General features: G+C 38.6%; 2 protein-coding genes across 3 annotated transcripts; one reads left to right on the plus strand and one right to left on the minus strand.

The window, feature by feature from the left end:
- The first annotated feature begins 9,773 nt into the window (after positions 1–9,773).
- Positions 9,774–15,112, plus strand: LOC112696779 (cytochrome P450 98A2). The gene is made up of 3 exons (XM_025749643.3): positions 9,774–10,484; positions 13,386–13,780; positions 14,208–15,112. Exons 1-3 carry the CDS (start codon positions 9,998–10,000, stop codon positions 14,850–14,852), a joined length of 1,527 nt encoding a protein of 508 aa, XP_025605428.1. The 5' UTR covers positions 9,774–9,997; the 3' UTR covers positions 14,853–15,112.
- A 715-nt stretch (positions 15,113–15,827) lies between these two features.
- LOC112696780 (cysteine proteinase inhibitor 7) lies at positions 15,828–18,681 on the minus strand. Of its 2 annotated transcripts, none has more exons than XM_025749644.3 (4): positions 18,277–18,681; positions 17,342–17,561; positions 16,292–16,437; positions 15,828–16,141 (listed from the first exon to the last, which is right to left on the minus strand). In XM_025749644.3, the coding sequence occupies exons 1-4, from the start codon at positions 18,493–18,495 to the stop codon at positions 16,004–16,006; spliced, it is 723 nt and encodes a 240-aa protein (XP_025605429.1). In that variant the 5' UTR covers positions 18,496–18,681; the 3' UTR covers positions 15,828–16,003. The 2 variants fall into 2 exon arrangements, with proteins under 2 accessions (XP_025605429.1, XP_025605430.1); XM_025749645.3 differs by having other exon boundaries at positions 16,292–16,434; positions 18,277–18,653.
- Positions 18,682–21,271: the final 2,590 nt, after the last annotated feature.

Raw genomic sequence — 21,271 nt, forward strand, 5'->3', positions numbered from 1 at the left:
GAGTTCGTCCTTTTTTGGGAGGTCGAGCTCGGGCATAGTAGTTTTTCAAAATTCAAAAATGGTCGTTTCAGCATTTATTGCATTTTACCGTTTTCTCCTCGATTTCCGTTCGGGCTCTGTGAAGGCATTATTTATTTGCTCCCTTCCTTTTTCTTCGTTTATTCTGTTCTCTTCCTGTTTTTCTGAGTTTTGCCATCTCTTTTTTCGAGCAACGCTTCTTCTTTCTCTTTCTTCTTCCCCGAATCTTTTCGCGTGTTCTTCCGGGGTTTCCTCTGCGCCGCCGTTCTGTTCTCCTTGCTTCGGAGCTCATCGTCCTCGTTTCCTTCTTTCCAGGTTTGTTTCCCATCTCTTTTCTTGTGCACATATGCTTCTGTTTCTTTTTCTCTATGCCTGGGTTGCCCCGAAAAGAGGCGCCGCCATTGCTTTGTTTGTTTGTATGTGGGGGGGGGGGGGGCTCTTTTCTCTTGGTATTTTGTTCCGGGTTGCTGCATTTTCATCTCGAAGATCGTTGTTTCTTGTTTTGCTGAATGGGTTTTCGCTGTCTGCTTTTATGTGATTTTTGCTTGCTGTTGTATTCTTCTTTGTAGGCAAGAATTTTTATGTCTCGAAAGGTTCTTCAAGCGATGTCGACCAAGATTCCGAGTGGTCTTGGTTGGGTAGATCCTGTTCCTCTAAGAGTCCCGTCTGTGGTAGATTCTGAGTATTTAGCTAGGTTTCGTAGGCAATGTAGCATATGTGAAGATAGAGAGTCTGAGAGGGATTACGAATTAGTGGCCCCGGATTCCGAGGAGAGAGTTTGCTTCCCGCCCTTAGATAGTTCCGAGAAGCTCTTCTTTTACGCTTATGATTGTTTTTTCTCTAAGCTGAGTGTCCGACTTCCTTTTACCGACCTGGAGTCCGAGGTGTTATGGTCTTGTAACCTTGCCCCTACCCAGCTCCATCCAAATTCTTGGGCGTTTTTAAAGCTGTTTCAACTTTTGTGTCAGTTTTTGGGTGTTGCTCCCTCTATTTCTCTTTTTTCCTATTTGTTTGTGTTGACAAAGCCGGGGTCGGGTGGAGGGAAAGTATCTTGGGTCTCTTTTAGGGCTAACCAGGGAAGAAAGTTTTGTACCCTGTATGATGAGTCCTTTCACGATTTTAAGAACTTTTATTTCAAGGTCCGGGCTACTGGAGACGTCCGACCTTTCTTTCTAGATGAGAGTGGGGAGCCTTCTTTTCCTCTTTGTTGGCAGGAGAATGTAGTGTCTGTTAAGTATACCCTTGAGAGTCTAGATGAGGTGGAGCAGGCTTTTGTGGGTGTGGTGAGCAGTTTATGGGGTCGGGCACCTCACTTGGACACGAAGAAAATGTTGGGAGATCCAAGCCTTCTCCGTTCCGAGTTAGGTAGTTCCCGACCTCTTCCGAGATTCATTTTTTCTCGTATTTTGGTTTTGCTTGTTTTTGTTGGAATTTCTGTTGTGGTAATCCTTTTCTTTATTTCTTGCAGAGATGGCTTCTCAGGCGGATTCCATGAAGTTCCTTCGTCGGACGAAGAAGTCCGTGGCTGCTCGGAATATCGAGGCCGGGGAGGCTTCTGCCCGATCTTCTCCGCAGAAGACTACTGTGGGTGTTCAGACTCGGTCGAAGACTATTCCGACTCCCCAGTTCCGAGCTATAAGTCAGGATCCTCCGACCTCTGGGCCTGCTACTTCTTCTCCTCCTCCGTTTTCGGGTCCTCCTCCCAAGAAGCAGAAGACCTCTCAAGAGCTTGCCGGTTTCAATGATAAGGACTTTGACGCTCTTGGTTGGATTTAGCAGCATATTCTCCCTCAGACCTTTATTTCCACTGATGATGTATCTATGGAGCATCATTTTCAGTATATGGCGCGGAGCTGTGTCCGGATGGCTAGTCTCCATGCCGCTATTGCCCGGGAGTTCAAGAAATCCCCCCTTGGGGCGACCAGCTCCCGACTTGAGAAAGCTCAGTCCGAGCTTGATAGGATTAGTCAACTGAAGGCTGCCAGGATTACTGAGTTGGAGGCCTCTTTGGAGAAAGAGAAAACTAAAGCTACCGCGGCTGTGGCGGCAGCGAAGACATCTGAGGAGATGGCGAAGGCGGCTACAGAGAATTATACTCGGCTATATGCAGAGCTTGTGGAGACAAAGGAGAAGTTGCAATCCGCACAGGACGAGTTTTACGAGCTGGAAGGTCATGTTGCCAAGGGTATGGATGCTATGTTTGAAAATTTGAAGGCTCAGGTCCGGGTTCTTGCTCCCGACCTGGATCTGAGTTTATTCAGTACGGACAACGTTGTTGTAGAGGGAAGGATTGTTCCTGCTCCTACCGAGGATGAGGTCCCGATGTCCGACCCCAAAGTTCCGGTTGAGAACCCGACTTCTCCTCTAGTCGGGGATAGATCTGGTGTGGAGGTTTCAAACCGGGATGACGTTGCCGTCGATGCAGTCCCGATATCTATGTTTCCTCCGCAGCCTTCTGTTGATGTGGAGTCTGGAAAGGATCTTGATCCTCTGTAATCTTTTTGGTGTTTTGCCCGACCTGTAGGCTTTTTGGATGGTTTCTGTAAACGCTTTGGACACCTTTTGCTTATTTAGCTACTTGTAGTAACTTTATTATGCGGTGTTTTTGTTCGCGTTTTGACTTTTTGTTTCCGCTTTTGTGCTTTTTAGTTTGTTTTTGGATAACAACTTTTTAGCTAGCGTTTCGAAACTTCCTTTGCTTTCGTGCTTGTACTTTTTAGCCGCTTTTTGTAAAGCAACTTTTTAGTAAGCGTTTTCGAGATTTCCTTTGATTTCGTTCTTTCGCTTGTACTTTTTAGCTGCTTTTTGTAAAGCAACTTTTTAGTAAGCGTTTTTCGAAATTTCCTTTGATATCGTTCTTTCGCTTGTACTTTTTAGCTGCTTTTTGTAAAGCAACTTTTTAGTAAGCGTTTTTCGAAATCTTGGTTCTCGCCGTTTTAAGGCTTCTTTCTTGGATCCGAGTTTTTCTCGGACCTCGGGCGCCCGAGTACCTCCTTTTTGTTGGGTCCGACTTTGTCGTTGGTCGGCTTTTTTAAGTTATTTTTGTAATCTCTTTTTATTTGGCTTTTTCGAGCCATTTCAGAGTTACTTTATAACTTTCCCTTTGTTGGGTCCGACCTTGTCGTTTGTCGGCCTTTTGTAATCTCTTTTTATTTGGCCCTTTGAGCCTTTTCAGAGTTACTTTATAACTTCTCACATTAATTTGAACCTCGTCGCTTTTATCTTTGCCGACCTTGTGTGGTCTCTTGGCAAATGATTTTTTGCGTTTTGCCGAGCATAAATTAATGCGCCTTGGTGGGGTACTTTCCAGGATTTGTTTCATCATGAGGAAGAAGAAAAGAAAATAGAGAAATTCGATTAGTATTAAAAAAAAAAAAAGAATATTTACAGAGTGTTTACCCTTTGACTAGGTCGGGTGTCTTACTTTAACCGGGTGTCTCATTAAAAAACCCTTGTAGGGAAAAAGAGTACACCTCGGGTTAAGTTTTTCTAGCTGTAGTACCGCCTTAGGTTACAGGCGTGCCAGGCCCTGGGCAGCTCATTGCCTTCTAGGTCGGATACTTTGTAGTAGCCTGTCCCTAAGACTTCTGTTACCTTGTAGGGTCCTTTCCAATTTGCAGCTAGCTTTCCTTCTCCCGACTTTTGTGTTCCGATGTCATTTCGGATTAGAATCAGGTCGTGAATGGAGAAGCTTCGCTTTATTACTTTCTGATTGTATCTGAGGGCCGTTCGTCGTTTTAAGGCTTCTTCTCGGATTCGGGCTCTTTCTCGGACCTCGGGAAGGAGGTCGAGTTCTTCCCTTTGTGCCTGTGGGTTGCCTTCTTCGTTGTAGAAGAGGACTCTGGGTGACCCTTCATCTATTTCGATAGGAATCATTGCCTCCATCCCGTAAGCTAGTCGGAATGGGGATTCTCCCGTTGTAGAGTGTGGGGTTGTCCGATATGCCCATAGTACCTGGGGGAGTTCCTCGGCCCATGCCCCTTTGGCCTCTTGGAGTCTTCGTTTTAACCCTGCCAAGATGACTTTATTTGCAGCTTCTGCTTGTCCATTGGCTTGTGGGTGCTCGACTGATGTGAATTGCTGTTTGATTTTTAGTTCGGCCACCAAGTTCTGAAAACTTGTGTCCGTGAACTGTGTTCCATTGTCTGTTGTGATGGAGTAGGGGACTCCGAACCTTGTGACAATGTTTTTGTATAGGAATTTGCGACTTTTCTGAGCCGTAATGGTGGCTAAGGGTTCGGCTTCGATCCATTTTGTGAAGTAGTCGACCCCTACTATGAGGTATTTGACTTGCCCCGGTCCTTGGGGGAATGGGCCGAGTAGGTCTAGTCCCCATTTTGCGAAGGGCCATGGTGCGGTGATGCTGATAAGGTCTTCTGGTGGTGCTTTATGGAAATTGGCGTGTTTTTGGCAGGGGGGCATATTTTCACAAATTTCGTCGCGTCTTTCTGCAAGGTCGGCCAGTAGAACCCGGTTCGGACTACCTTTTTGGACAATGCCCGAGCTCCGAGATGGTTCCCACACATGCCTCCATGGACTTCTTCGAGGACGTTCTTTGTTTCTGAGGTCGGGACGCACCGAAGGAGGGGATTTGTGAATCCTCTTCTGTATAATACGCCATGAATTAGTGTATAATTCTGGGCATCTTTCGTGAGTCTTTTAGCTTCCTTTCTTTCAGCGGGAAGAGTTCCAGACTTCAGGTAGCTGAGTATGGGGGTCATCCATCCTTGCTGTTGGTTGGATATATTCAGCGTTTCTTCCTCTCTTAGCACGGAGGGGGATTGTAGGGTTTCCTGGAGGAGACTTCTGTTGTTGCCTCCGGGCTTGGTGCTGGCGAGTTTTGAGAGGGCGTCTGCTCGGGCGTTTTGTTCTCGAGGTATGTGCTGAATCTGTATCTCTGAAAAGTGGCGCAGTTGTGCCTGTGTTTGGTCTAGGTATTTTTTCATGGTGGGGTCTTTGGCCTGGTAGCTTCCATTTACTTGTGATGTGACGACTTGGGAGTCGCTGAAAATCGTGATTCTCTGGGCTCCGACCTCTTCGGCTAGTTTTAGACCTGCTAGTAGGGCCTCGTATTCGGCTTGGTTGTTCGAAGCTTGGAACTCGAATTTTAGGGATAGTTCTATCCGTGTTCCTTGGTCGCTTTCGAGTATAACCCCGGCTCCGCTTCCTGTTTTGTTTGAGGACCCGTCGACATACAGGTTCCATGAGAGTGGGGTTCCAGGGGTCTCGGTGTATTCTGCGATGAAGTCGGCTAGGTACTGAGATTTTATGGCAGTCCGGGCTTCATAGTGGAGGTCGAACTCGGACAGTTCCACCGCCCATTGTAGTATTCGTCCTGCCAGGTCCATTTTTTGTAGGATGTGTCTCATGGGTTGATTTGTCCGGACTTTGATGGTGTGGGCTTGAAAGTAGGGACGGAGCCTCCGAGCTGTGAACACTAGGGCGTAGGCGAATTTTTCTATTTTCTGATAGTTTAATTCGGCCCCTTGTAGCGCCTTGCTTACAAAGTATATGGGGTGTTGTCCTTGGTCATTTTCTCGTATTAATGCTGAAGCGACTGCTCGATGTCCGACCGAGAGGTATAGTACGAGCTCTTCCCCTTTTAAAGGTCGGGTTAGGATTGGTGGCTGCCCGAGGAATTCCTTGAACTCTTGAAAGGCTTTTTCGCACTCCGGGGTCCACGAGAAGGGTTTCCCTTTCTTTAGGAGTGAGTAGAGAGGTAGTGATTTTATTGCTGATCCTGCCAAGAATTTTGATAGGGCGGCCAGCCTTCCATTCAGCTGTTGTACTTCTTTGACACACGTCGGGCTCTTCATATTGAGTATCGCTTGGCATTTGTCCGGGTTTGCTTCGATGCCCCTTTGAGTCAACATGAAGCCTAAGAATTTTCCGGCTTCTGCGGCGAAGGTGCACTTCGTCGGGTTGAGTCTCATGTTGTGTTTTCTGAGGGTGTCGAAAACACTAGTGAGGTCGGTCAGCAAGTTTCCGTCTTCTTGTGTCTTTACCAGCATGTCGTCGACGTACACCTCTCGTTGTAGTCCGATGTGCTCTGAGAACACTTTATTCATTAGCCTCTGGTAGGTTGCCCCTGCATTCTTCAGCCCGAAGGGCATTACTACGTAGCAGTAGTTTGCCCTTGGGGTTATGAACGAGGTCTTTTCTTGGTCGGGTCCGTACATCGGGATTCGATTGTATCCCGAGTATGCGTCCATGAAGGAGAGATATCTATAGCCTGAGGCTGCGTCTACTAAGGCGTCGATGTTTGGTAGTGGATATGGGTCTTTGGGGCAGGCTTTGTTGAGATCCGTGTAATCGACGCACATCCTCCATTTTCCGTTGGGCTTTTTTACCAAGACCACGTTTGCGAGCCATAGGGGGTATTTTACTTCCCGAATGAACCCTGCGTCTAGTAATGCTTGTACTTGTTCTTCTATTGCTTGCATGCGCTCAGGCCCGAGCTTCCGGCGTCTTTGTTGGACAGGTCTGGACCCCGGGTATACTGATAGCTTATGGCACATCAGGTCGGGGCTTATGCCTGGCATGTCGGAGGCTTTCCAGGCGAAGAGGTCGGAATTCTCCCTTAAGAGGGTTATGAGTTCCTCCTTTAGGCCTGGTTCGAGGTTTGCTCCTACGTTTGTTATTTTTTCAGGTGTGTTCCCGATTTGGATTTTTTCGGTTTCTCCCTCTGGTTGTGGCCGAAGGTCTTCTCGGGCTTGAACTCGTCCGAGTTCTATTGTATTGACCTCTTTCCCTTTTAGGCTCAGGCTTTCGTTGTAGCATCGCCGTGCTAGTTTTTGGTCGCCTTTTAGGGTAGCGATTCCTTTTATGGTAGGGAACTTCATACAGAGGTGTGGGGTTGAGACTATAGCTGCTAGTCTGTTTAGGGTTGGTCGCCCAATGAGGGCATTGTATGCTGAAGTGACGTCGACTATAATGTAGTCAATGCTTAATGTTCTAGATTGCTCGCCTCTTCCAAAGGTAGTATGTAGCGAGATGTATCCTAAGGGATGGATCGGGGTGTCCCCTAGTCCAAATAAGTCGGTGGGATAGGCCTTTAGCTCTTTTTCTTCAAGTCCGAGTTTGTCGAAGGCCGTTTTGAACAGGATATCTGCTGAGCTTCCCTGGTCAACCAGGGTTCGATGTAGGTTGGCGTTTGCTAGGATGATGGTGATTACCATTGGATCGTCGTGCCCGGGTATTACCCCTTGAGCATCTTCTCGGGTAAACGAGATAGTAGGTAATTCGGGCAGGGTGCTGTCTTCTCGGACATGATAGACTTCTTTGAGGTGTCTTTTGCGCGAGGATCTGGATGTTCCTCCGCCTGCGAAGCCTCCATTTATCATGTGAACATGTCTTTCAGGGGTTCGCGGGGTTTGTTCGGCCCGATCTTCGTTATCTCCTCGCCTTCTCTTCCTGGTCTCTTCTCCTTTCTCTGCTATGTATCTGTCGAGTTTTCCTTCTCTGGCTAGCTTTTTTATAATATTTTTTAGGTCGTAGCAGTCGTTAGTAGAATGACCATAGAGCTTGTGATATTCACAGTATTCGGACCGATCTCTCCCTGCTCTCTTGTGTTTTAGTGGTCGAGGTGGTGGAATCTTTTCGGTGTGGCATACTTCTCTTTAGATGTCTACCAAGGAGACTCGGAGGGGGGTGTAACTGTGGTACTTCCGTGGCTTGTCCGAGTTGGTTTCTTCCTTCTTCCTCTGTTCCCGATCTCGATCTCGGAGTGGGTAGGTTGATTCCTTCCTAGAAGAGTCTCTTAACTGGGATGTTTCCTCCATGTTGATATATTTTTCTGCTCGCTCCTGCACCTCGTATAGGGAGGTCGGGTATCGTTTGGATAGGGATTGGCTAAACGGTCCCTCCTTTAGGCCGTTTGCTAGTCCCATGATGGCTGCTTCAGTGGGCAAGTGTTGTATGTCCAGGCAGGCTCTGTTGAATCGCTCCATGTACTCTCGGAGAGTTTCTTGGTTACCCTGTTTGATTCCGAGTAGACTGGGGGCATGTTTCGTTTTGTCCTTTTGAATGGAGAACTTTGTCAGGAATTTTTTGGTTAGGTCTTCGAAGCTAGTGATTGATCTTGGTGGCAGGTTGTCGAACCATTTCATGGCCGACTTGGTGAGAGTGGTGGGGAAGGCTTTGCATCGAATCGCGTCGGAGGCGTCGACTAGGTACATTCTGCTTCTGAAGTTGCTGAGGTGGTAACTTGGATCGGTGGTGCCGTCGTAGAGATCCATATCGGGTGGTTTGAAGTTTCGCGGTACCTTCTCCTTCATGATCTCTTGCGTGAAGGGATCATGGTTGTCTTCGGGGGTGGGGCCGCGTTCTGTCCGATTTTTCAGGTTGGCCTCTATTTTCCGCAGTTTTTCTTCTAATTCTCTGCGCTTGCGAGCCTCCCTTCTCAGATCTTGTTCAGTTTCCTTTTGCTTCTTTATATCCTTTTCGAGTTGTTTCAGTCGGTTTTGTTGTGCCCGGACTGCTTCTAGAATTTCCGAGCTCTTTTCTTTTTCGGGATTTTGTGGATCTTTGTTTGGGAGTGATGTCTTTGGGCGATTCTGTTTGTTTCCTCCTGGAGTGCGTGGTGATAGAGGGCTGTCCGGTCGTTCTCCGGTGTCAACTTCCTCCTCTTGTTCTGATGCATGGTCATTGTTGAGAGGGTCGTCCGCCATGGTAGAGGGATGACTTCCAGGTCCCCGGCAACGGCGCCAATGTTCCGAGGGTTACCTGAAACGTGCAGCTCGGTCGTCTTTAGAGAGGCCCGAGGTGGGGGAATTGATGACCCGAGCTTGATATGCTGAGTGGTTGGTGGTTGTACCTGCAATGACACTCCGATGCTTAAGTTAGCATGGGTCCAAGCAGATATTGGGTAGAATTAGAGTGTGAGTTATACCTGGGTGCTCTAGTGTATTTATAGTAGCTGGCCGTGATCTTCCCTGGATAAGATATTCTTATCTTATCTTATCTTTTTGGGAGTTTTATCTCTATTTTTGCGGAACCGCCTTCCCTAGGCCTTTTCGGCCTTTAGGTTTTGGGCTTCGTTCCTTTTGATGGGCCTTCTTAGCTTTTGTTGTCCGAGGTCCAACCTCAGGCGTAGGCCTTGGGACGAGGTCGGACCTTTCATGGATTTGGCCGAGTTGGAGGAGCTCGGTCGGGGTATGAACATTATTATTATTATTATTATTATTATTTGGATGAATGCATTATTATTTAAAAAAATTATCATATATTAATTAAATTATTCATAAATCATGCATAATCAAAATTATTTATTTTATTATATATTTTAAAGTGACAATTAATTAGTCTAATTTTTTTATTAGACACAATCAATTAGCTTACAAGTCCATATGTTTAATAATGACTTATAAAAATTATTGTGATTCAATCATAACCTTTTTTACAAAGTGAAAGATTTTTTAATATTAATAAAAAAATATATATAATAATACATATATATATATATTGTGTTTAATCAATTGGCATATTTTTATTGTTAATTATTTTTTTGTATTTTATTTTGTAATTGAATAAAAATTTTAATATAAATAATATTTAAATTTTATTTGGTATAGGATCGAAGATATAATCTAGGAATATACAATGATCAATGTTGCTGTTTAAACCAAAATTTTGAATGTTTACAAAAAAATATATACGCATATTTTCTCATAAAAATTAAGACATTAATTTATTATATATACATTTTTTCTAATTAATCCAATTATTTTGTAAATTTTTTGTTTTATATTTTTATTTTGTATTTGCATAAATCAAAAAAAATAATGCATTAGGTTGAATTTATAAAAAAAAAAAAAGAATTGTAGAAACTAGAAAGTGGAACAAATAATTACACAAACGTCCAATTTCCACCAACTCCCTATCTTCTCTCCACAGTAATATATACCGACACCAACTAGCCTCCAACCCTTTCTTAAAACACCACAACCCACACCATTTCCTCTCATCAAATCCCATAACCATGGCTTTTCTTACTACGATCATACCGCTCTCCCTCATAGCACTTCTTTTCTACAAACTCTACTTCAGGTTAAGGTTTAAGCTCCCACCGGGCCCACGTCCGTGGCCAGTCGTCGGAAACCTCTACGACATAAAGCCCGTGAGGTTCCGATGCTTCGCGGAGTGGGCCCAGTCCTACGGCCCAATTATCTCGGTGTGGTTTGGATCGACTTTGAATGTAATTGTTTCGAACTCTGAGCTGGCAAAGGAGGTGCTGAAGGAGCATGATCAGCAGCTGGCCGACCGCCATAGGAGCCGGTCGGCCGCCAAGTTTAGCCGGGACGGGAAGGACCTGATTTGGGCCGATTATGGGCCACACTATGTGAAGGTGAGGAAGGTTTGCACTCTTGAGCTCTTCTCCCCAAAGAGGCTTGAGTCTTTGAGGCCTATAAGAGAAGATGAGGTCACTGCCATGGTTGAATCCATTTTCAATGACTGCACCAATCCTGGTATGTTTCATGTTTTATTATCATTTATTAACATGAAATTAATGTTCTGAGATTTTTTTTTCCTTTGGAAGGGAAGGGGGCGGGGAATTTAATTTTCTGAGATTTGATTTTCGTTTTCTTTCTTTTCTCAGAAGTTAATGTGGGTAGGTTTTTTTTTTTTTTTGTGTGTGTGACTAATGTGGGTAGTTTGAACGCATTAAATTTTATTTACTTGCAATTAATAAATTATAAATGTTTATATTCTTGGAGTGTTTTGTGATTTGAGTACTCTTTGAAGAGAATTAGACAGAATGATAGGAGTCAATAACAAAATAATTCAAAATTATTTTATTCAATTTAATATTTATAATTTTATATCTGTAATATTTATAATTATAAATTTATTATATTTAACATTATTTAATTATTTTAACAATAATTAAAAATATAAAATAACATAAGTGATAATATAAAAAAGTAAAATAAAATAATTTAAACTTATTTTTTATTTTTTTTCAAATATTTTTATAAAGGATCCGTAGAATATTAAATGGTTTGAAAAAAAAGTGAGAATTAGGCGTATTTGTGTGTAATAATTTCTCTGCCTCGTTGTTTTGGGTTTCTTCGGCACTACTGCTACTCGGCTTTGCTTTCCTAAGTTTTGGGATAATTTGACTTTTCTTTTTTATTAATAATAACATATACTATACCATAATATGCTACACAGTGCATTATTTAAACAAACTATTTTTTATTTATTAATAAATTTGTTTTGTAAGCTTATGCAAAGTGGGCGGCAACACATTTAATTTTGAGTTGAAGTCTTGTAGTTAGTTCCACCGGCTGAGAACATTTTAATTGAAATAGAAATTTGTGTTATATAATTTCAAAATAAAAAGTTATAATTAGTATATTAAAAATTTAAAATCAATCATCAATAATTATTATATAATTTCATATAAATATATATCTTTTAATTTATTTTTAATTATATTTTATATTTTAATATATATTTAATATTGTGTCTTAAAATAGAGTCCAGAAAATTTTGCTTGTTCATTTGGCGTGGTCCCTATTATATGACTTAAGCTTTGTTTAGTAATTTTTTAAAGAGGTGTTTGTGATTTTATTTTATTTTGTATTTGATAAATAAAAATGTTTATATATTTATATTTGTATTTTTTTTAAATTAAGAGTGCTTTTGATTAAGGAGGAACTTTTTAAAGTTGACTTATACTTATCAAAATTAAAAAATTTAATATTATCTTAGATATTAATTAATATCTAAATTTAATTTTTACATTAATATCTATTAAAATATTTTTAAATTATAAAAATTATTTTATCAAACATATTTATTGTTATTTGTATTTATTAAAAATTATTTTTAATTTAATTTATCAAACATAAATATTATAATTTTTGAAAAGCTAACTTTTAAAATTTTATTTTTATAAATTATTTTGAAAATGTAAAAATTTTCCCAAACTAAATGGGTATAAGTAGTATTTTAGAAGTTAGAACTAATAAGGTAGGGCCTTGACCAGTCATAGGAATTAGGAACAATGAATAATTAAATAGTAAATAAAGTTTATGATTTTGTACGAGTGTAGGACCATATATATTCGTAGTAGGGGGTTGGTGTACCAAATTCACCCACTGATTATTTCCTTATTTCTTTCTCTTTTAACTAAACATTTCTATGTAACTGAGTACTGAACGTAAGCCACATTGCCACAATTTCCTATATATATATATATATATATATATATATATATATATATATATATATAGAATTCTGCTAGACAATGACTTATTTGTACAATGTGTATAATGAGTTACAAAATGAATATTTTTCATACTATCTAAAATAATCCTAATAAAAAAGAATAACACTAATGGTTATATTCCTAATACTTTCTAAACTTCCATTGGCTCCTATATATATATATATCGTTTCTGTTTTGAAAGAAAATTGTTGAAGCGGGATAATTTTATTGTTAGCCTTTCTAATCATTTTCACCTTGTAGACACATTTTCTTCCGACAAGAACTATCATCAAATTAGTTTTCACAGACCAGGCATTATTAACAGTGAACTATGAAAGTATGAAAATTCAATTTGAGAATGAAAAAATTATTGAAATTCTTTATTGAAAAAACAATAACTAATGAAGTGGTTGGCTGTGGTTGGTGAACTATGACTGAAAACTTTTTGCTGGACTTTTTTATTGTGTGTGAAAGCTACTTTAGCACTCTAATGTCTTTCTCCCATACCTAAACATTGCAACTACTAGATGTTCCTTCCCAACCACAACTTCCACTGGCCTTCTACCTAGCTTTTCGGCATTTTTAGCAAAAAGAGCTTCACACATAAAGGCTCACACAAAACGAATCAGTTATTACTTATGACCCTATTTTGGGTTTTTTCTTTTTATCTTCCTATATACGGTATTAAATAATGGAATAAGCGAATTGTAGTATACGAACAACTAAAGTACCAAAACTAACCCTAAAAAATTAATACATTGACAAAATTAATCATAAAAAAGTAAAATTAACTCGTAACGACACTGACCAAAACTGACTAATCATTAAGACAACGTTAATGATTGATCCTACATCTAATGTTGATAATTAGATAGTTTTGACAAGCGCAAAACATGTTCATTATTATAAGTTACTTTTATATCTTTTCATTATTAGTTGTCTATCATTTGAAGCCCAAATAAAATTAACTAGTACTGGTAATAACTTTCTCTGGTTTGCCATAAATTATACTTGTAACCATAAAATCAATATCTTCGTTATAATAAGCATTTTTATTTGTTGGTATCTTCCAATTTTTCAGAATTGGAAAGGTTTGGACAAATTTTTTTTTAACATAAGTGGTTGCACACTTTTTCTTTTTGGTTTTGATCAGAAAACTTAGGGAAAAGTTTTTTGGTGAAGAAATACTTGGGAGCCGTGGCATTCAACAACATCACTAGGCTAGCATTTGGCAAAAGATTTGTGAACTCAGAAGGTATAATGGACGAGCAAGGAGTAGAATTCAAGGCTGTAGTGGCAAATGGATTGAAGCTAGGAGCATCTCTGGCCATGGCCGAGCACATTCCATGGCTGCGATGGATGTTCCCACTCGAAGAGGAGGCTTTCGCCAAGCACGGTGCTCGCCGCGACAAACTCACCAGAGCCATCATGGAAGAGCACACTCAAGAGCGGCTGAAATCCGGTGCCAAGCAACATTTTGTTGATGCCCTCCTCACATTGCAAGAAAAATATGACCTTAGTGAAGACACCATCATTGGTCTACTTTGGGTATGTTCTACTCACTAGTTACCATACAGTTTTGGATCCAATGTATTCATAATGCTTAATTAAATCATGTAAATTGCATGTAAGTCCATCATGCACAAATTCTCAACATTGATCAGTTTATCTAATCAACAATACTGAGAACGTGTCATGATGCAATGTGCAATTTACTTCTACAAGAGTATCAAAATTCAAAAGAACTCTTTAATTTTTAATTATTTTATTTTATTTTATTTTTGAAGGATATATGCGTAAAAAAAGGACTGAAAAAATTGATGATATTTCATTTACCTACCTTAAAGTATTAGCAACCATTTTGGTGCTTCCTTTCTTTTTCTTTTATTCTATTTCACCTACCGAAACCGTAATTGACATATTTGGCTTCATTCTTTTTTTTGGTAATACATGTTTGACTTCATTATTTATATAGGACATGATTACGGCTGGCATGGACACAACAGCAATATCAGTTGAATGGGCCATGGCTGAACTAATCAAGAACCCAAGAGTCCAACAGAAAGCCCAAGAGGAGCTAGACAGGGTCATTGGGCTTGAAAGGATAATGACAGAATTAGATTTCTCAAGCCTCCCATACCTCCAATGCGTGGCAAAGGAAGCCCTAAGGCTCCACCCACCAACCCCACTAATGCTCCCACACAGGGCCAATTCCAACGTCAAAGTTGGTGGCTATGACATACCAAAAGGCTCCAACGTGCACGTGAACGTGTGGGCCGTGGCACGTGACCCAGCTGTATGGAAAAACCCACTGGAGTTCAGGCCTGAGAGGTTCCTTGAGGAGGATGTGGACATGAAGGGGCATGATTTTAGGCTGCTCCCTTTTGGTGCTGGACGTAGGGTATGCCCCGGTGCACAACTTGGGATCAATTTGGTGACGTCAATGTTGGGTCATCTTTTGCATCATTTTAGTTGGGCCCCACCTGAGGGAACGAGGCCCGAGGAGATTGACATGTCGGAGAATCCTGGGTTGGTCACTTACATGAGTGCCCCACTTCAGGCTGTGCCAACTCCTAGGTTGCCCTCACATTTGTACAAACGTGTGCCTGCTGATATTTAATATTTTCTAATCCATACATATTTTGTTTACTCATTTTCACCTTTGAGTACAAATAAGACAAGTGTTTCCCTTTTGTTGCTTTTGGAAATTCTCCTCCTTCTTGTTGTTGGTAGTAGTATGTTTTGCTATTATGTCTTTGTAACTATCATTGAAATTACATTGAGAAACCTAAGGATTTTATGTATTTTACATTGACACCTTCAAACTCAACAAAGTCTGTCCCATTCAGGTTTTGGAATGAAATTCCTACTTAAAGGAAATATATAGTTTTTTTAATTTAGCATGAAATATAGTTAAACAGGAAGAGAATTGAAGTGAAGTAGCTCTAAGCATCTTGTTCTTGGTATTTGAAAGGAGGGTTGTATATCTGATTCTTTGCATGCTTAATGTATTCTCTTTCCAAGTTATATCTTTTCATATGAGTTGAGTAAACACTCTCCTTCTTGTCCAATCATACTACCTATACCTATATATATAGTACATGACAAACAAAGTGATGCATCATCCTCTCATTCTTCCTATGGGTTAACAATCGTACCACGTGTCACTGATCTGATACATCAACCAGTCATCTTGTGACATGTAACATTAACCCACCACATCATCGTGTCACGTAACACTTAACGTAACACGTCATCATCCAACTGACAGAAAGACTAACGTGACCAAGTCGTGTATTTTTTGGAGACGATTTCGATTAATTATCTTTCGAAGACCAAAATGGAGATCGGGACATCTTTCAGAAACGATTTTGACTATTAACTCTACTTTCTATTAACATGTCTATGCTATGCTAAGAGAAAGTAAAGCACAACTGCACAAGAAGCACTTCAAATATAGATAGGCAGAATCCCTTCTAAATTTGTAAAGCAAAATCCGATTACTTGTATTTTTATCTCTTCACATAACTTGTCACACAGTTTGTTATTACTGAAGAATAAACATATTATGTAGTAAGAGCAAACGCGGAATAAATTTACACGGCAAGCCACATTATGCATTTATTATTTACATCAAAGTATTAAAGGCATGTTTTATATGTATTAACTAGTTCCTATAATGTATAATACACTACACACAACACTTTTCGTCCTAGTGGTAAGAGAAGTGTCACTCCATTTACATAAATTAAACAAAGATAGCTACCGAATTCAGGGAGAATCTTGTTTCATCCAGCTAACATAAAACCTTCCACCAACTTTCTTGTTTAATTCAACCACAAACCGCTCTTCTTTCATCCCCCTTCTTAACTTCAGAAGCAAGTTTAATTTCACATAATCTTCAACTACCTGAAATTTTAGCCAAAAGAAGCATGCCAATTGAAGAAAGAGATAAAAGAAGACTAGAAATGCAAAAGAAAGAAATCCAAAGCAAGAAATGAGGAAAAAGTAGATCATATGGAAGCATGTGATGAGTATTTTGCTAATAGGACTCCTCACCTTGGCCCTGGCCAGAACAATCTCCAGAAGTTCATATGGAGACAAAGAGTTGGATCTTAGCGCAATGGACTTTACAGCATAACTGGCAGCGTCTATGATCTCAGGATCAAGAGTTGGCACTTCATGCCATCCCAGATTGTGTCCTTCTGATTTAAGAGTAGTATCATTTTCTTAGAAATAACATTGATATTTAAATAGGAGAGAAAAAAAAATGTTAATAAATAAAGTAGGAAGAGATCCAAGTTTTAATGTAACAACTATGATCCCAACTGTACAAGCAGCGGCAGGACTAGACAAAAATTCTATGGTCAAAAAACATACTCTTTTTCGGGGGATGGTTCTCGCCTTCTCGGAATGTTTTCACGTTTCTCTGAGATTGTAAGGATATAAAAACTATCCCTTAAGTGATATTGATTGTTTCTACAACATTTAAACTATTGTCTTGGAATTTATTGCCCAAAATTCCATTCCATACAGCATCTTAGTTCTTATAATTGCGATAATTTTTTCCTTAAACTCTAGTAGCACCAATCTATCACAAACAACACCTAAAACTACAAATAAATGGTCCAGATGAATTAAATAAGTTACTTTTTAAATAATGACAACACAACCCGCTTATTTTTCTCTTGCCAGCTAGGTGCCAAATCCAATGTTTACTATTATTGAGTCAAGTAATAATCACACGAGTGCCAAAATAAGGTTAAACATTTATGCAGATAATGACTTAAAAATGATATAATGTGGTTTAAAGGTTAGTTACACACTACTATTATGCACCTCCATGCATATAAGCTTTTCTGGGTTCATTTATCCAATGTATATCCAATGTAGAAAGGATAAATTCACAGCCATGGTAAGGTCAATGTCATTATCCATATCTTTTCAACAATTAGAAGAAAACATACTCTCCAGCTCTTGAATATTTAAATCATTCAAACAACGAAACTGCTAACAGCTAATTTTTGTGTCATCAATAAAACGGGAGGAACAGATGATAAATGAAACATTCTTTATGGGAATTCATGAATAGATTTAAGGAATCTTTACCTTGCTGAACGCCAAGGTCTGAACTCTTAAAGGGAGTGATAGCATGAATTTGCCTGAATTCCTGCAACTGCTTGAAGTTCATCCATGGCTTCACCCAAATTTTGGCTTCATATAACTTCTTCTTTCCTCCATCAATTGCTTCAAGTGTAAGAAAATATATCTTACCCGCTACTACCTGCTCTTTTGCCTTCAATACCTTTGCAAACTCAAGAAGGCCATTCTGCATGAAACAGAAATAACTCAATATAGCTAAAGATTCGAACTTTGATTAAATAATTTGCATGGGAAGAGCGAAACATGGTTAGAATGGCCAAGTTAAGAAAATTCCTTTATAGGTTGATTTGGTTGGAATCAAGAAACCTATTTTCTAATTTTGTTCCCTGTTTTCAACCAACTTTTTTTCTTTACAAAAATCTGATAAACATAAACCCAAACAAGCGGTAATGATTTCCATTGTTCCTTTCTCTCTAATAAAATTGAGTAAAAAGTAAAAACAACTATTCAACTAAGATTTGTCCGATTTGGGAAGCAAGTACACAAGTAGTTAATTGTCTAAGGTATAGTTCTATGGAACACAATACGGTCTGCTAGGGGATGGGTACGCAGTGCGCCATGTTTAAAATATTTATGTGAAAAATATAATTATGGTATTGTGGTATGCAGATGAATTGCGAATTAGTATGCGAAATTGGTAATTCAGGTAACTGTGGTTTAAGCAAACCAATTGAAAACTCCCAAGATCAAATAGCAGGGTTAAGTGGTTAAGTGAAAGACACCACTTATCTAGACGACCAGTGACCAAAAGATGAACATCCACAAAATCCCTAGAAATTAAGCACGAATATTGGGAAAATGAAGAAAGGAATCAAATCAACAGGTCAATAAAGTTCAACCTTTAACACACATGAAGGAAATCAATTAGACAGGTGAAATACCTCTTTGTTGTTGTGTTCTTGAATTGCGAAACGAGCGAGGCTTTCGATTTCAGCGTGGTTCGAAACGGCGTCGTAGTGGAAGTCACGAAGCCCTCCGAGCTTCATCCGAATGATGTTGTCGTGGTGCTCTTCCACCATGCGAGATCCCAAGACGCAGAGCCCAGAAAGCGCAAGGAGAAGAGAAAGCAAAGTCACAAGAGAGGACGCACCAGGCTTCATCGTCTTCAACGAATTCTGCAACGAACAAATGGTGAATGAATTTTAGTTGCTTACTTGCTTAGTTAGCTTTTTCTTGGGGTTTTGGTATAGTTGGTGACTGTCATCGTATGTGCAAAGTGCGAACAAATTCTATTAAGGCCCCCACGGCCCCACCCAATTTTTGGAGACCCACACTTTATCGGTGATTATTAAGGCTAGAAAACGTAGCCTTTTGTGTAGTAACTTCTAACAACCGCAGGAATTCATGAGTCGGGTAAAATTGGGTTTGATATGATTTAAATTTATCTCAAAATATATATCGGATCTATTTGTTAGATCCGAATCTGACCTTAAATTCGATTAAACCTACACATTTTTGAACTATGATTATATCGGTAAAAATCGGGTAAAAACTGAGCCGTTAATATTATTTTCTTATTAGTTAGCATGTGAAAATATCCAAATATCTAAGACTTCAACCATTATTTGACAGTAGTAAAATTTACTTAAAAAAATATAACAAGAACTAATTATTTCCTAAAATTAAATCATAACCACAATCAATATTAAATATTTAAATCAATACAAATAACACAATATTATGTATTAGTCTAAAGTCTTATGCATTTTAAATATAAAACATTAATTTATAGTCTAATAATGACTAATAACACAAAATATTAAGATTTACAATACTTAAATTCCATATAAGAATAGCTATCGTCCATCACTGATAACACAAAATATTAATTGTGTATGATGACTGTACCACCGAGTCGAGTTTGGGTGATCCGAGTTATGGCTTGGACCCGACCCAAAATAAAAATCAGGTCTATTTTTGAGATCCTTACCCGACCATAAATCCGGTGAAATCACACCAAATTAGCCAAAAAAATTCAGGACAGGGCCGAATCTTCAGGCCGGACTGGACCATAAACACCCCTAAACAACGGTATCACTTCTTTCGAAAATAATGATACATTTGTCTGAGTGTGTATTTTTAATAATTTAATTATTTTATAATAGAATTAAAGATTTAGCTAACATGTGTCTTAAAGGTATATAATAAATTTATTATTAACAAAAAATTTTAAATATTTTTATTTAATAAAAATAAAATAAATATATTAAAAATTTAAATTTTCTATATTTTTAATGAAAATATTTTTAATTTATCAAATTAATAAATATTGTTAAGTACAAGATGGATAAACTCTAAAATTAATTAATAATTTATTTCTCCCGCACGCTTATTATAAAAAATTGATTGAAAGTGACGGAAAAAAAATAATTTGAATATTGTTAACTCAGTTATTTATTATTTAAATTTTTAATATATATGTTATTTATGTATAAAAAAAACTTAGTTACCAACCTAGTTTTTTATAGAATTTTTTTAAATAAATAAATTAAATATTTTATTTATGGATTATTAATTTATAGCATATTTATCAATTTGCATCGTTTAATTTATCTCGTTTATACTGTAAATAAGATAAACATGTTTGTTGTTGTACGTATTACATTTGTATACGTATTGTAAAACAGGGCTTATCTTATTTACAATGTAAACGAGTTACTATGATAGTGACTGGGTACAGCTGATAATTCTAAAATTGGTTGTAGGGCAGGTAGAAGATACCAAACTGAAATACCCGACCGGAGTCTCTAGTACAAACTCCTCATTCTCATCATCCTCAGAAGAACCATCATCATTGCTATTGGCAACATACTCCTCATCGGACACGTTCATGTATATCACTAGACTTGCACAGTGCAACGGTGGTGATGCAAGAGGTGGGTCATCCTGCACAAAATTCGAGTGGCCAAAACTACCACCACTAACATCACCAATCTTCATAAAAAGCTCCATCATTTGTTTCGTCATGATTCTTCCGTGGATATCAAACATGAAACGCACATGCTCATCGCTATCGAGCCAAATAGGCAAAACAAAAAAAAAACTCCATTTTTCCATAAGTGCTATCAACCTATACCCAATTTTTTCAACCTTTTTTGTCTTGTTAGCATAGAAGTTCGTCAACATTAGACTTTTTATCTTAGAAAAAGAATTTACTATCTGAATACGCAACAAAATAGGATTTTCACACTCAAATATAACTTCATTGTCACTCTTTCTCATATTACAATTGAAATACAAACTTACAATAACATATCCACTACCTGAAGGATTACCATGTGTTCATAACACGTAGCGAAAGAAAATAAAGTAATCATAAAGATCTATTTTGTACTTAAATTTTATTTGAGTAATAAACAATATATAGATCAAATCTAAATACATGTGTGTACGCTAGTAAAAATTACTTTCTCCTTTGATGGTACGAAGGCACTATGCGTATCCACACCGAGACCAACCTTTGCTGTCAATTCTTTGACCAATGAATATCTGATCTAAATTGAGAACCTCTTTGCAACTTTTTGCATACCATAAAATTCTTTTCCAAGAATTAGGCTCACATACATTTATGTGTGTAGAGGTAAAGGAATAAAAATCCTTGTTATTCTCTCACCTTTCCTCTATTCTTGGCATACAAATATATAGTATGAGATTTGTTACTGATTTTAAATTTGATTCTCAATTCAAATTTAAATCATATCTTGAAATTCTAAATTTGAATCCTTCAAATTTATGAATCATATCATAACTCAATTTGAGACAGAATCAGTTAGGATCTCATCCAAATTTAGAAATAGAATAACTAATTATTCTCAAATCTCATTTAATATTCTTAATTATCATACTATTATTATATTCTTGGTGCTAGCAAAGAAT

The sequence above is a fragment of the Arachis hypogaea genome, chromosome 6 (genome assembly GCF_003086295.3).
Source record: "Arachis hypogaea cultivar Tifrunner chromosome 6, arahy.Tifrunner.gnm2.J5K5, whole genome shotgun sequence".
NCBI classification, from domain to species: Eukaryota; Viridiplantae; Streptophyta; class Magnoliopsida; order Fabales; family Fabaceae; genus Arachis; species Arachis hypogaea.

Bases quoted from the DNA above. Each gene is read 5' to 3' on its own strand.
- LOC112696779 (XM_025749643.3), top strand. From the start codon at position 9,998: ATGGCTTTTCTTACTACGATCATACCGCTCTCCCTCATAGCACTTCTT. The intron at 10,485-13,385 runs GTATGTTTCATG...GGTTTTGATCAG, and splicing joins CAATGACTGCACCAATCCTG to AAAACTTAGGGAAAAGTTTT. The intron at 13,781-14,207 runs GTATGTTCTACT...TTATTTATATAG, and splicing joins CCATCATTGGTCTACTTTGG to GACATGATTACGGCTGGCAT.
- LOC112696780 (XM_025749644.3), bottom strand. From the start codon at position 18,495: ATGAAGCCTGGTGCGTCCTCTCTTGTGACTTTGCTTTCTCTTCTCCTT. The intron at 16,438-17,341 runs GTAAAGATTCCT...CTCTTAAATCAG, and splicing joins AGACCTTGGCGTTCAGCAAG to AAGGACACAATCTGGGATGG. The intron at 16,142-16,291 runs GTGAGGAGTCCT...CTAAAATTTCAG, and splicing joins TTGTTCTGGCCAGGGCCAAG to GTAGTTGAAGATTATGTGAA.